This window comes from Moschus berezovskii, chromosome 11 (genome assembly GCF_049115385.1).
Source record: "Moschus berezovskii isolate FMDL1 chromosome 11, NW_MosBer_1.0, whole genome shotgun sequence".
Lineage (NCBI taxonomy): Eukaryota > Metazoa > Chordata > Mammalia > Artiodactyla > Moschidae > Moschus > Moschus berezovskii.
Genome location: NC_142470.1, coordinates 2,678,173 through 2,693,637, shown reverse-complemented (window position 1 = coordinate 2,693,637; position 15,465 = coordinate 2,678,173). Strand labels below are relative to the sequence as shown.

The window sequence follows — 15,465 nt, the reverse complement described above, 5'->3', positions numbered from 1 at the left end:
TGCCCGGGTGTGGTGAGTGGAACCCCAGCCTCAGGAGATCCCCCCAAGCCCCTGAGTGGCAGAGAAAATCCCTCAAGGGTGCGACAGGGCAGCCACGCGGTCCACGGCGTTCGTTTCTTCCTGTTGCCCATGGCAGTGAGGGAAAGGGCCCCCCTCAGAGGAAGGTGACAAAGACCCAGCAGACAACCGGACGCTTCCCACCCTGGCCCCGGGGAGCCCCAGGGACAGCCCCCTGGCCTCTCGTGCAGGAGAGGCTCGGACGCCACAACCATTCGGAGACGCTCAGCTCAGCAGCAGGCAAGCTGTGCACCTCTGCCTGATTCGAAACCCGCCCGTGGCGTTGCGGCTCCGGGGCTCCATCTGTCCTCTGATGACGTTGCTCGGGGCGGGGCCCTGCTAGGCATCCTGCCTGCGGGCCTCGGGGGCGGGGGGTCGCCTGTCCCCGGCGAGGCTCTCCCAGTCCCTCTTCACCAGGACGTACAGCCTCATCGCCACCTGTGCGTCCTGGACCTGGGGGACACGGGGCGTCACCACAGTCATCCGCCGCCAGATGTGGGGCGACAACGGCCACCGATGAGAGCAGGGGGCCAGGGACGCGGCCCCCACTCAGGGCAGACGGGCGTGCTGGCTCACGAGGGGCCCCAGACGCCACACGACTCGGGAGGCAGGTGGGAGGGCCGCAGGCCCAGTCTGACGCCCAGAGGGCCGGGCTCTGCGGGTCCGCGGCCTCACCCTCAGCCCTTGGGGGCCTGTGATCTAGATGGGCCTTGCTCTCCAACTACAGTGCACCAAGGGCGTCCGGTGTGAAATGCTTGTGCTGCCATTGCATGACGCTGCACCTCGCCCAAGAGCTCAGCACGGCCCCGATCCGGAGGCCCATTACCCACCCGGGACCCACAGTCCCGTAGCCCCCATCCCCCGGGACGTGCTTACCGAGCAGTGCTCTGCCTGCTGCACCTGGATCCCCAGGATTCTCTCCGCAAGCAGCTTCAGAGACGGCCGTCCGCTCTGCCAGGGAGGGGGAAGGGCGCCGCCACATTCGGGTGGGGCCTGGGCAGGGCGTGGCCTGCCAAGCACCGACCCAAGGGGCCGTGAGTGTCCCTCCCACGCAAAGCAGCCGTGTGGGCTGGTGACTGCCTGCTTGGCCGGAGGAGAACCACGGAGGGACTGCGCATCACTGGCCCCGGGCAGCCCTGCTCTTTGGGAGCGGCCCTGCTCGTCATGGGGGCGGGGGGAGCGGCCCTGCTCGTCATGGGGGCGGGGGGAGCGGCCCTGCTCGTCATGGGGGCGGGGGGAGCGGCCCTGCTCGTCATGGGGGCGGGGGCAGCGGCCCTGCTCGTCATGGGGGTGGGGGGCAGCGGCCCTGCTCGTCATGGGGGTGGGGGGCAGCGGCCCTGCTCGTCATGGGGGTGGGGGCAGCGGCCCTGCTCGTCATGGGGCGGGGCGGAGGAAGAGTTGCCCTGCTCGTTGTGGGGGGGCGGCCCTGCTTGTCGAGGACGGCTCTGCCTCTGGAACACACACAACGTGCCTTTTGACCCGCAGCTGGGGGTGTGATCAGAGACAAGAGTGAACTAACTGCCCTCAGCAGCACTAACTTTGGGTTGGCCATCTTTTTTCTCTAAAATTACTTTTTTTTGTTTTAAACTTCTAATTCTTGTGATTCTCGTTTATTTATTCACTGTTTGTTTTTTTGGGTGAACCATGCAGCATGCAGGATCTCAGTTTCCTGACCAGGGACTGATCCTGGGCCCCCGGCAATGGAAGCACCAAGTCCCAACCACTGGACAAGTAGGGAAGTCCCTCCTCTTAGTTTTAAAGGTTAAAAGGGAAAACCAACCCAAACCCAAACACCTTTTACCAGGAAACCAGCTTCCAGGAATCAGAACCCATAATCATGTGAGCCATGCCTTCAGAACCGCATGGTTTCAGATACCTTCACTTGGGTCCTGAAAGGCTTGTACTTCTGAGTGTCCCGGATCTTCTTCTTCGGGTGGCCCAGAAACAGCGCCTGGAGGAGGAAGGCACGACAGCCGTCTTGGTGTTTGTCTGCAGAAAGGTGCAGCCCTTTCTCAGAACCCCACACCTCACAGACAGACAAGGCACTGATGCAAGCCTAGACTCCTGGGGCGATTATCGCAAGACTGGCGATGCTCAGCAGGAAGAACGCATGGGTGAAAACACAGCCGTAAAAGAGGGGAGGGCGGAGACTCAGTCGCCAAGGAACCAGCGACCGTTTGTCCCGTGTTTGAGTTTGCGTCACACATGCACACAGGACGCCAGGGCCTGAAACGGGTCCCCCCACGATCTTGAGACGGACCCGGGAGAGGGTGGGAGGCCAGGCTGCCTGAATCACCAGGGCGGGGAGGGCACGGGGCTGAAAGGGGAGCCTGAGTGCCAGGAGCCTCCGAGCTGAGAGCACGTGCTGCCCAAGCATCTCATCCTGATGGGCGGGCCAATGCGGCCGGGGGCAGAGACCCTGGTGGGCACAGGCCGAGCCCCACCCTCGGGGGGAAAGGAAGGGGTCCTTGGAGCTGGCCTGCCGCCCACCGTGCTGGCCATTGGGGGCCAGCCTGTGAGACGGGGCCTGCCTGGGGTTTCCAGAAAACAGGCACTGGGGGTGCCCCCGCCCGGGGAGGGGGCTCTGCCCTAAAGAGCGGAGGGGGGCCGTCGCCGGGTGGGGTGGCAGCATCAGCCGTGGCTCCGTCTACCCGGGTATGTGAGGAGCTGCCCCTGCCCCGGCTCTCACTCTGGGCGCATCACCCTCGTCGGGAGGCACGCGCGGCACCCCCGACGCCGCGGGCCACAGAGGCGTGGGCCGGCACCCCTGACGCCGCGGGACGCAGAGGCGCGTGTGGCACCCTCGAAGCCACGGGCCACAGAGGCGTGGACCGGCACCTTGAGATCATTGTGCAGCGCGTGTCCGACCAGAATCCGGCCCTTGAGCAGGTCCGCGACTTCCCTCTGAACAACTTCAAACTCTTCTCCTGGAAGTCACACACAGGAGGCGTTTCAGTGCCACGCTGAGAGCGAGCGCTCCTGCCCCGTCAGACCCAGGGACCCGGGGTGGGTCAGGTCCTCAGGAGGGGGGCCAAGGAGACGCTCCGCCAACCGCGCTCGTGCCCTGGGGCTGCCCGCCCGCCCAGGCAGGACTGGCAGAGCCTGGGGCCGAGAAGTGGCCAGGCTGCCTCGTGGGCCGTGCTCGAGGACCCAAGGGGCATGGATGGCAGAGACCATGTGCCTGGGGGCGGGGGGCAGCTGCCTCGAGCCCCCGCCCTCAGGATCCCTCCAGGCCCCAGATCTCAGGGACCCCGAGCATGCTCACCCAAGGGCGAAGTCTACAGACCAGGCCCCCGGGTGTTGGGACACCTCTGCCCGCCCCCCACCTCACTCCCAACGCCGCAGCCGTAGGGGATCCTGAGGGATCCTGCGAAAACTCGCCCCCGCCCCACAGCTTCCGAATAATCGAGAAGACCCTGCCACCTGTCCCGACTCCCCAGGCCTGTCTTCACCTCCCAGCAGCCTCCTTCCTCTGACACCCCCCTCCATCCCTGCTGGCCAGCGACACTGTGGCTCAGGAACCCTGGCCTGGCAGAAGGTCAGGTGGCCGAGAGGCAGCCAGGCTGACACAAAGCCCACCCACCCAGGAGGGCAAAGAGACCACCAGGCCCCCACGGTGGCCGTGCCTGGCTGAGCCACCCACCCTGCGCCAGGTCCGCGGGCCGGACCCCGCTGACCGCAGTCCTGTAGTCGGTCACCGGCTGGGTTGGCTTCACATGCTTGTCGTACACACAGCTCCCACGCTGGTTCACCAGGGACACACGGGCTACGATGCTCTCCTCCCCCTTGGGGCCCACACCCACCATCTCGCAGTCCATGGCCAAGGCTTTAGTCAGCCTGGGGGGGAACCAAGGCTTCAGTAACCCAGCTCCACTGCTCAGCACCGTGCCGAGGACCAGGCTCAGCCAGACGCTGAGGCGCCTGCCCATACGATGGAAGGGGAGGGAAGCAGCCCCTTCCTGAAGACCCCCAGCCCCCCAAGGCTGAGTGCGCCCTGCGTACCCGCCGAAGGTCCGCTCCTTCACCAGCGCGACGCTGCTCCCGCTCTGACCCAGCTGCTTCCTCGCTATGCTGGCTGCCTCCGGGCCCACGGCCGCTTCGATGTCCGCTGGGTCAACGTCATCAAACCAGATGTCGTCTCTAAAAGACAAGGGAGAACAGGCTGAGCGTGGTGGCAAGCGTGGCCCGCTCTCAGGGCGCTCAGGCCTGTGTGCCTGGCCACCGGCCACAGTAATCACCTTGGCACTTTCCTGTTTAATGAAAAAATACACCCTTTGGCTAAGACAGAGGAACCACAGAGCAACACAAAGAACATGAAACAGACACTTCCACCCCCATCAGGTGTAGCGGCTGCTAACGTTTCCTTCTCAATGACAGAACCAACCACCACCAGACATTTAGGAACCACAGATAAACAGGCTGCCAGGAGAGTGGAGACTCAGACACCCCTTGGTGCCCGCAGCGTCCGAGCCCACAGACAGGGACGCCCAGGCTGGGATGCTCAGCCGCCGGGTCTTCTCCTCCGAGACACACTGGCCGACCGGACAGGCCTTCTGGCCTCTGCCCCACAGGCTCCTCCCTCGTGGGACTGATGCCGACCACACCGCGGGAATCACTGACACGAATCAGTGTGCCGTCCGTGCCCTCCCCTCGGAAGCCCCTTCTTGATGCAGGGCCCAGCTGGGACCACTTTTTCCTAAGAGGGTGCCTGGCACCGGGACACACGGCAGGCCCTCACACGCTGCTTCCTGAAACCTTCAGCCACTGTGTCCTCAACCCCAGGCGACATGCAGCCAGGCGGACTTACAGACACGCCACCCCCTGCTGAGCCATGGCGAGGCAGCTGCTGACCGGTCCTCCTGTGTGGCCGATACCCAGGCTTTGTTGAGTAACCACCAGGCACTGGGGTGGCATGGGCACCTCACAGACCCAGCACAGGTGACCACGCTGCGGCTCAGGGCACCTCAGGAACTTGCTCCAAACCACCCAACCGGCAAGACGCGGGAACTGGTTTTGAACTCAAGTCTTTCTGGCTTTGGTGTTCATTCGTTCCACAAGTCTTTCCTGGGGGCCCACGAGGTGCCAAGCCCTGTTCCGGGCCCTGGTGATACGGCAGTTATGAGACAGGATCAGTCTCTGCTGTGCCTATGTTCTAGGGGAACAGGCTTACCCTAGGTTAACTCCAAATTACTGAATTACCAACAAAGAAACCCACAGCCCCAGAATAAGGTGACAGACGGGCCACCAGCCTCGGCCTCCTTAGGGAGAGAGGCCTCAGGCGCTGTGACCGGGGAGGAGGCTGAGCCCGGCTGAGGCACAGGGTGGCCGGGGAGGCCGTGTCTGTCACCGTGTCCCGGGGTACTTACTCGGTGGGCGGGGCTGGAGGCAAGGGTGCAGCCGGCTCCTTAGCTTTCCGCTTCTTATGTCTGATGGCGCCTTGTTGCGCCGAACCGTCACCACTGGTCCTTTTCCTGCCCCCTTTCTCCTTGGGCTGCGCCTGCATCTTCCTGCTCATCAGTGACCCCGAGGGCCCAGAGGCCCCTGGGACCCTGGGGTCTGTGTTTTCCGTCCCCATCGCAACTCTCTCTGCTTCATCTGAGAGTGAGTTTCTATTTTGCTGGACATGCTGGGGCTGCTTTTTGGAATCCGTTTGAGAGAGAAGTAGAGGCTCTTGTGGGGTCTGTGATCTTTGCTTCAGCAGCTAGTAGAACCCAAAACAAAATACACAACACATTGTAATTTGGAAATCACACACTGGAAACTGAAAAAAAAGCATGTATGTATCTAAAAGCAACCTGTTCTCACATTCACAGTTATTTGAGAGTTAATTCCTTCAAAGTTGGTGCACGGTGGCCACTCCCTCAGTCAGATTTCTTGGTTTGCTCCTGCTGTGAGGGTCTCAGGAAGAGACGGTCATGTCCAATGACACAGGGTGGACAACCACACTGCTGCTCCCCTCCAGGGAGGGCTGAGGTCTCCCAGCCCAGCGCCCTCGGTTAAGACCTGCTATGCAGCAAGTAGCTGAGTGGGGAGGTGGTACCTACCTACCTGTTCCCGTAATGTTTAAAGAAAAGAACTGCCTTTCTTGTATTAATTAGAGAAAATGTCAAGTTTCTTCCCACAACTAACATCCATCTTTCTTTGCTTTACTTTCTTGAGAGAAAGAGGCAGAGTCACAGCTCAGGAAGTCTGAGACCCCTGGGGTTGTCCGAGGGAATTTCCCGGTCTGTGTGTCAGGACGGGAGAATGAGCTGGACTCCCCGCTTAAGGCGCAGGTTAACAGTCTCAGAAGCCCATCTCTGCTCTCCCCCTCACCTGCTCTGAGGCTCCGGGAGAGATCTCAGGAGCTCAGAAGAGGCTGCAGAGACAACATGAGGGTCCGCAGCAGCAAAGAGCGCAAACTCCCACCCAGCCCTGTGCACCTGTTCCCCAGGTGCCAGCTGTGACCCTGGGCACGTCCCTTAACCCCTCCCAGTCTCCTCATCCAGGAAACAGTGATAACAGCAGCGGCCAACTCCAGCGGAGGTGGAGACAGTTTACAAGTGAAGCGCAGCCGACAAACAGCACTCAGGAGACAGTGAGCGGTAAGGAGCCTTGGCCCACTGATGGCCCAGAAAGGCAAGAGGTACAATGTGACATTATGTGCAGGGAGTTGTGGGGGGCGGGGGGGTCTGACTCCTGGTTCTGCAGACCTGGCTGCGATCTACTTAACCTTTCGGGCCCATTTCCCCATCTGTAAGTTGCAGATGATAAAAGATCTCAGAGTCGGTCTCAGGTTAAATATGAACATATCAGCTCAGCTCATCCAGCAGTGTCTAAAGCACGTTTGAAGCGCTCAGTGATCAGCGGCAGTGGTCACTGATTAAAGGCCCAGTGTTACCAGAATTTCACAGCAAACAGATGGGGTATCAGTGGAAACAGTGACAGACTTTATTTTTTGGAGCTCCAAAATCACTGTAGATGGTAACTACAGTCACGAAATTAAGACACGTATGCCTTGGAAGGAAAGCTACGACAAACCTACACAACATATTAAAGAGCAGAGACATTACTTTGCCAACAAAGGTCCGTCTAGTGAAAGCTATGGTTTTTCCAGTAGTCATGTATGGCTGAGAGAGTTGGACCATAAAGAAAGCTGAGCGCCGAATAACTGATGCTTTTGAACTGTGCTGCTGGAGAAGACTCTTGAGAGTCCCTTGGACTGCAAGAAGATCCAACCAGTCCATCCTGAAGGAAATCAGTCCTGGGTGTTCATCGGAAGGACTGATGCTAAAGCTGAAACTCCACTACTTTGGCCACCTCCTGCGAAGAGCTGACTCGTTTGAAAAGACCCTGATGCTGGGAAAGGTTGAAGACAGGAGAAGGGGGCGGCAGAGGATGAGAGGGTTGGATGGCATCACCAACTGGATGGACTTGAGTTTGAGTGAACTCGGGCAGCTGGTGATGGACAGGGAGGCCCGGTGTGCTGCAGTCCACGGGGTCGCGAGGAGCCGGACACGACTGAGCGACTCAACTGAACTGAACCGTTAGCAGCAGCCTCTGCCGTTCAGCAGCCCATGCGCTCCGGCCCCTGCGATCGGCTCTGCGCCCCGCGTCCGCCCCAGCCCGCGCGCCGCCCGGGACCCACGCGCCGTCCCCCTCTCCGCCCGCAGGGCCCCCGCGGACTTGCCTCCTGCAGCGCCTTCCAGTTCGGGGAAAAGTCCTCCGGGGCCTTTGGGGGCCGCACCGCGACCACGCCGGGGTCGTCCCCCGGCGTCCCGCCGGCTTCTCGCGCTGTGTTCCTCCAGGCTCTGTTCTTCCGCCTCGGCTTCCTGACGCGCCCGGGCTCAGGCCCCCGCGCCCGCACCATGCCTGCCCTGGAGCCCGGATCGCTGCCCTCCGGGACCCCGGAGGCCTTCCGGCGCGCGTCCCCCTCACGTGGGCGCCGGCTTCCGGGAAGTGCTCGCTCTCTCCCCAACCGGGGTGAAACCGGGCCTTCGCCTCTGGTTCCACACGGCCGGAAGCAGGGCGGGCCTCCTCGGCTGCTAAGAAGAAGGGCCGCCGCCCTGGTGAGCGGCGTCCGCGGATGGCGGACGCGGGTCGAGTTGGAAGAAGCCCGGGATGCCTCTGAGGGCCGGCCTGGGGCCGAGCAAGGCGAGCGCCGGAAGGGGAGCGAGGGGGACCGCTGTTGGTGTAGCACCGGGGCCGGGCCGGAGGGGAGCGCGCAGGCGGCCGCCAGGGGGCGCGGGGCGGCCGGACCGGCGAGCGGCGGGCGCGGAGCCGACGCCGGGTCCTACGGGCCGCTGTCCGCATCGCGGCCCGTCTTGCCTACGCGGCGGGGACACTGAGGCCCAGGGCCGGGAGGGAGGACCCCAGGTGGCACAGCCTGCTCTCCGCGGCCCGGCAGCATCCGATGACAAGGATAAAGCTCTGGGACAAGTGTTGTCTGTTCAGATCAGTTCAGTTGCTCAGTCGTGTCCGACTCTCCGCGACCCCATGAACCGTAGCACGCCAGGCCTCCCTGTCCATCGCCAACTCCCGGAGTTCACTCAAACTCATGTCCATCGAGTCGGTGATGCCATCCAGCCATCTCATTCTCTGTCGTCCCCTTCTCCTCCCGCCCCCAATCCTTCCCAGCATCAGAGTCTTTTCCAGTGAGTCAACTCTTCGCATGAGGTGGCCAAAGTATTGCAGTTTCAGCTTCAGCATCATCAGTCCTTCCAGTGAACACCCAGGATTGATCTCCCTTAGAATGGACCGGTTGGATCTCCTTGCAGTCCAAGGGACTCTCAAGAGTCTTCTCCAGCACCACAGTTCAAAAGCATCAATTCTTTGGCGATCAGCTTTCTTCACAGTCCAACTCTCACATCCATACATGACCACGGGAAAAACCATAGCCTTGACTAGACTGACTTTTGTTGGCAAAGTAATGTCTCTGCTTTTTAATATGCTATCTAGGTTGGTCATAACTTTCCTTCCAAAGAGTAAGCGTCTTTTAATTTCATGCCATCTGACCATCTCATCCTCTGTCATCCCTTCTCCTCCTGCCCTCAATCTTTCCCAACATCAGGGTCTTTTCCAAGGAGTCGGCTCTTTGCATCAGGTGGCCAAATTATTGGAGCTTCAGCTTCAGCATCAGTCCTTCCAATGAATATTCAGGACTGATTTCCTTTAGGATTGACTGGTTGGATCTCCTTGCAGTCCAAGGGACTCTCAAGTGTCTTCTCCAGCACCACAGTTTGAAACAATCAATTCTTTGGCGCTCAGACTTTATGGTCCAACTCTCAGATCCCGTACCTGGCTACTGGAAAGCCATAGCTTTGACTATACTGACCTTTGTCAGCAAAGTGATGTCTCTGCTTTTTAATACACCATCTAGGTTTGTCACAGCTTTCCTTTCAAGGACAAGCACCTTTTAATTTCACAACTGCAGTTACCATCCATAGTGATTTTGGAGCCCAAGAAAATAAAATCTGTCACTGCTTCCACTTTTTCCCCTTCAATTTGCCGCGGGGTGATGGGACTGGATGCCATGATCTTAGTTTTATTTTTTAACTTACTTTTTTTATTGAAGAATAATTGCTTTACAGAATTTTGTTGTTTTCTGTCAAATCTCAACATGAATCAGCCATAGGTATACATATATCCCCTCCCTCTTGGCCCTCCCTCATCTCCCTCCCCACTCAACCCCTCTGGGTTGACACAGAGCCCCTGTTTGAGTTTCCTGAGCCAGACAGCAAATCCCCGCTGACTATCCATTTTCCGTATGGTGATGTAAGTTTCCACGTTACTTTCTCCATACATCTCCCCTCTCCTCCCCTCTCCCCGGGTCTGTGAGTCTGTTCTCCACGTCTGCTTCTCCACTACTGCCCTGTAAATGAATTCTTCAGAACCATTTATCTAGATTCCGTACATGTGCGTTAGAATACAGTATTTATCTTTCTCTCTCTGACTCACTTCACCTGTTTAACAGGTTCTAGGTTCATCCATCTCTTCAGAACTGACTCAAATGCATTCCTTTTTATGGCTGAGTAATATTCCATCGTGTATATGTACCACACCTTCATCATTGTTCATCTGTCCATGGGCATCTAGGTTGCTTCCATGCTCTAGCTATTGTAAATAGTGCTGCAATGAGCAATGGGATATACGTGTGTTTTTAACGCTAGTTTTTTGAATGTTGAATTTCAAGTCAGCTTCATCAACAGGTCCTTTAGTTCCTCCTAACTTTCTGCTGTTAGAGTGGCGTCATCTGCGTGTCTGAGGTTCTTAATGTTTCTCCCGGCAGGTCCTTTAGTTCCTCCTAACTTTCTGCTGTTAGAGTGGCGTCATCTGCGTGTCTGAGGTTCTTAATATTTCTCCCGGCAGTCTTGATTCCAGGTTGTGACTCTTCCAGCCCAGCGTTCTCCATGATGTGCTCTGCATACAAGTTAAATTAGCAGGGTGACAATATGCAGTCTTGGTGCACTCCTTTCCCGATTTTGAACCAGTCAGTTGTTCCATGTCTGGTTCTAACTGTTGCTTCTTGTCTTGCATACCAGTTTCAGGAGGCAGGTCAGGTGTTCTGGTATTCTCCTCTCTTTACAGATTTTCCACAGTTTGTTGTGACCCACACAGTCAAAGACTTTAGTGTAGTCTCTTGCTTTTTCCATGATCCAGTGGATGTTGGCAATTTGATCTCTGGTTCCTCTGCCTTTTCTAAAACCAGCTTGGACATCTGGAAGTTCTCAGTTCACATACTACTGAAGCCTGGCTTGGAGAATTTTGAGCATTACTTTACTGGTGTGTGAGATGAGTGCACTTGTGCAGTAGTTTGAGCATTCTTTGGCATTGCCTTTCTTTGGGATTGGAATAAAAACTGACCTTTTCCAGTCCTGTGGCCACTGCTGAGTTTTTTAAATTTGCTGGCATATTGAGTGCAGCACTTTCACAGCATCATCTTTGAGGATTTGAAGTAGCTCAACTGGAATTCCATCACCTCCACTAGCTTTGTTCATAGTGATGCTTCCTAAGGCCCACTTGACTTCACATTCCAAAGTGTCTGGTTCTAGGTAAGTGATCACACCATCGTGGTTATCCGGGTCATGAAGATCTTATTTACGGATCTTTTATATAGTGGAAGTGAGAAATAGATTTAAGCGACTAGATCTGATAGAGTGCCTGATGAACTATGGATGGAGATTCATGACATTGTACAGGAGGCAGGGACCAAGACCATCCCCATGGAAAAGAAATGGAAAAAAGCAAAAAGGCTGTCTGAGGAGGCCTTACAAATAGCTGAGAAAAGAAGAGAAGCTAAAGGCAAAGGAGAAAAGGAAAGATATAAGCATCTGAATGCAGAGTTCCAAGGAATAGCAAGGAGAGATAAGAAAGCCTTCCTCAGTGATCAGTGCAAAGAAATAGAGGAAAACAATAGAATAGGAAAGTCTAGAGATCTCTTCAAGAAAATCAGAGATACCAAGGGAACATTTCATGCAAAGATGGGCTCAATAAAGGACAGAAATGGTATGGACCTAACAGAAGCAGAAGATATTAAGAAGAGGTGGCAAGAATACACAGAAGAACTGTACAAAAAAGATCTTCATGACCCAGATAATCATGATGGTGTGATCACTCACCTAGAGCCAGATATCCTGGATTGCAAAGTCAAGTGGGCCTTAGGAAGCATCACTGCAAACAAAGCTAGTGGAGGTGATGGAATTCTAGTTGAGCTATTTCAAATCTTGAAAGATGATAATGTGAAAGTGCTGCACTCAATATGCCAGCAAATTTGGAAAACTCAGCAGTGGCCACAGGACTGGAAAAGGTCAGTCTTCATTCCAATCCCAAAGAAAGGCAATGCCAAAGAATGCTCAAACTACCACACAGTTGCACTCATTTCACAGGCTAGTAAAGTAATGCTCAACATTCTCCAAGCCAAGCTTCAGTAATAAGTGAACCGTGAACTTCCATATGTCCAAGCTGGATTTAGAAAAGGCAGAGGAGAGGAACCAGAGATCAAATTGCCAGCATCCATTGGATCATGGAAAAAGCAAGAGAGTTCCAGAAAACATCTATTTCTGCTTTAATAAACTGTGGAAAATTCTGAAAGAGATGGGAATACCAGAACACCTGACTTGCCTCTTGAGAAACCTATATGCAGGTCAGGAAGCAACGGTTAGAACTGGACATGGAACAACAGACTGGTTGCAAATAGGAAAAGGAGTACGTCAAGGCTGTATATTGTCACCCTGCTTATTTAACTTATACGCAGAGTACATCATGAGGAACGCTGGGCTGGAAGAAGCACAAGCTGGAATCAAGATTGCTGGGAGAAATATCAATAACCTCAGATATGCAGATGACACCACCCTTATTTCAGAAAGTGAAGAAGCACTAAAAAGCCTCTTGATGAAAGTGAAAGAGGAGAGTGAAAAAGTTGGCTTAAAGCTCAACATTCAGAAAACTCAGATCATGGCATCCGGTCCCATCACTTCTTGGCAAATAGATGGGGAAACAGTGGAAACAGGCTGACTTTATTTTTCTGGACTCCAAAATCACTGCAGATGGTGACTGCAGCCATGAAATTAAAAGACACTTACTCCTTGGAAGGAAAGTTATGACCAACCTAGACAGCATGTTAAAAAAAGCAGAGGCATTACTTTGCCAACAAAGGTCCATCTAGTCAAGGCTATGGTTTTTCCAGTAGTCAGGTATGGATGTGAGAGTTGGACTAAAGAAAGCTGAGTGCCGAAAAATTGATGCTTTTGAACTGTGGTGTCGGAGAAGACTCTTGAGAGTCCCTTGGACTGCAAGGAGATCCAACCAGTCCATCCTAAAAGGAGATCAGTCCTGAGTGTTCATTGAAAGGACTGATGTTGAAGCTGAAACTCCAATCCTTTGGCCACCTCATGCGAAGAGCTGACTCATTGGAAAAGACCCTGATGCTGGGAAAGATCGAAGGCGGGAGGAGAAGGGGACAACAGAGGATGAGATGTTTGGATGGCATCACCGACTCATTGGACATGAGTTTGAGTAAAACTCCAGGAGTTGGTGATGGATAGGGACCCCTGGTGAGCTGCAATCGCTGGGGTCGCAGAGTCGGACACGACTAAGCGACTGAACTGAAGACCTTTTTTGTACAGCTCTTCTGGAGAAGGAAATGGCAACCCAATCCAGTATTCATGCCTGGAAAATCCCATGGGCAGAGGATCCTGGTGGGCTACGGTCCATGGGGTCGTAAAGAGTCAGACACGACTGAGCGACTTCACTTCACTTCTGTGTCTTCTTGTCCCCTGTTCTTGTATCTTCTGCTTCTGTTAGGTCCTTGCTGTTTCCGTCCTTTATCGAGCCCATCTTTGTGTGAAATGTCCCCTTGGCGTCGCTCATTTTCCTGAGGTGATCTCTAGTCTTTCCCCTTTCACCGTTTTCTTTTACTACTTTGCATTGTTCACTTATGAAGGCTTTCTTATCTCTCCTTGCTCTTCTCTGGAGCTCTGATTCGGTTGGAGAGATCTTTCCCTTCCTCCTTTGTCTTTTGCTTCTCTTTCTCCGCTCTTTGTGAGACATCCTGAGAGAACCTCTTTGCCTTCTTGCATTTCCTTTCACCCTTACACCAGAAAAAGAAAAAAGTTCCATTGTTTATCTGAAACTCAGATTCCACTGCTGTCCTGACTCTTTTTTTCTAAGTGTGGCACCCCTTGTGGGGGAAGGGGTATTTAGATGAAGAAGGCGATGTTTGGGCTGAGACTGGCCTGTGAAGACCGGGGGTGCGAGGGAGGAACAGAACACTGGGACTGTTTGAGGGATGGGAGGCAAGCTGCGGGGCAGAGCGCAGCTAAAGGTCTGTGAGCACAGGGGAGGGCTGACTGGGCGAACCACAGGGCCTGGAGGCTCAGTGGGCAGAGCTGGGGCGTGAGGATATGGGATCGGGGCGGAGGGAGAGCCACGGGCCAGGTGGGGAGCCCAGCCCAGGTCGATGAGATGGCTGGACGAGCACCGTATGTGTCAGTCTGGGCCTTGGGAGGCACTGCCAGAGATGGAGTCGGGCATGAGCACCACCCACTGGGCACAGACGGGGGCGGGGGGAGCGGGGGACCCTCCCTCGTTATCCTCCAGCTAAGTTGGGGAAGGTGTCCTGGAGGCAGAAGAGAGTGGGGCACACGTTCCTGAGAACCTCCCAGCAAATGGAGGGGACCAGGGAGCCTGTGATGCCAAGTGTGCCCGGTGCCCCCAGCCCGGTGCTGCGAGCGGCCCGCCGGGTGCAGACACAGGCTAGGCAGTGGCCGAGAGGGAGGGAATGAGGTGATGGACGATGGGAGCTCAGGGACAGGTCGTGGAAAGCAGGGTGTCCCTAGGGGAGCAGCAGTCACACCGCTGGGAGATGAATCCCACCCCCCGCCCCAGTCCCCGCCCCCCGCCCCGTGCTCCCAGGGGCGGGCTGGGTGGCAGTCCTCTGAGTCAGAACCAGCCCAGCGCATGGCCAGGAGGAGCCCGCAGGCTGCCCAGTCCCCCCAGCGCCTGCCCTGGGAGGAAGCGCCCTCGAGTAAACCCAGCCTCCTGGTCCAGCCCTGAGGGCCCGCCTGCACTCCAGGATTCCCGCAGATCATCGCAGGCAGCATGGCTCCCTCTGTGCCGGGGAGATGCGTGTGGGGGACCCTCACTTCTGCGCTCTTCCTCCTGAGCTGCTGGGCGCTCCCCAATCCGCAGCAGGTGGGTGGGCCCGCGGGGCCGTGGTGCTGGGGGAGCCCGGGAGCTGGGAATCCAGACTCTTCTGGGGCTGAGGGCTGGGGTCCCTGGGGGGCGAGGGGGAATGCTTGGGCAGAGGGGGGTTCAGGGCACAAGTGGGCTCCCTGGAGATGGAGTTGGCCTCAGTGCTGTGCGCCCGATGGCGAGGGGCGGACGCCGTCCCCGCCGCGGTGAGGGGCCCCGCTCTCACCAGTCAGCCTGCCCCTTGTCTTGCCCGCCCCCCACCTCCCTCTCCCTGTGACCCCCACTCCTCAGCGCTGTCCTCTCTCTCACAGCAGCTTCCACACGCCCTGGAGCCAGGGGCCGTGACCTCTTACTTTGGCTCTGACACTGCCTTTGAAGGTACGTGTCCTGGCGGCCCCCTTGCAAGGGCGGTGGGGGGAGGCAGGGGCATCTCGACGTTGGCTCAGGGGGCCGGCTTTTTGGAGGCTCTGCTGGGAGGAAGTCAGAGGCGCCGCTGTCACTCTTAATTAATTCTGGTCCTCTCTGCCAAGTTGATAAAGACTGGTCCGGGTGTTCCGGGCGAGCTGGGGTTCTGACCCTGGGAGTCTACTCAGGATCTCGAGGCAATGGTCACTCATTAGCTGGTCTCTCCCACCCCCAGGCCTCGCCTGGGCCGACCGACTCAGGAAGTCTTGCGGGTTTCTGGCCAGGATGTAAACATTTATGTTTTCCGTGAGAAGCAAGATGGGCACTGGGGTC

General features: G+C 56.6%; 2 protein-coding genes across 2 annotated transcripts in view; one reads left to right on the top strand and one right to left on the bottom strand.

The window, feature by feature from the left end:
* Positions 1-246: 246 nt before the first annotated feature.
* On the bottom strand, positions 247-8,349 carry REXO4 (RNA exonuclease 4). The gene is made up of 9 exons (XM_055401267.2): positions 8,220-8,349; positions 7,727-8,175; positions 5,424-5,758; positions 4,060-4,197; positions 3,701-3,894; positions 2,896-2,984; positions 1,934-2,008; positions 934-1,008; positions 247-510 (listed from the first exon to the last, which is right to left on the bottom strand). The coding sequence occupies exons 1-9, from the start codon at positions 8,347-8,349 to the stop codon at positions 397-399; spliced, it is 1,599 nt and encodes a 532-aa protein (XP_055257242.2). The 3' UTR covers positions 247-396.
* Positions 8,350-14,588: 6,239 nt separating this feature from the next.
* ADAMTS13 (ADAM metallopeptidase with thrombospondin type 1 motif 13) overlaps positions 14,589-15,465 on the top strand; it is a 30,850-nt gene continuing 29,973 nt past the window's right edge. Inside the window, exons 1-2 of the mRNA XM_055400767.2 lie at positions 14,589-14,727; positions 15,039-15,105. Coding sequence (XP_055256742.2) covers positions 14,635-14,727; positions 15,039-15,105 — 160 coding nt within the window. The 5' untranslated portion in view covers positions 14,589-14,634. The remainder of the gene's footprint in view (positions 14,728-15,038; positions 15,106-15,465) is intronic.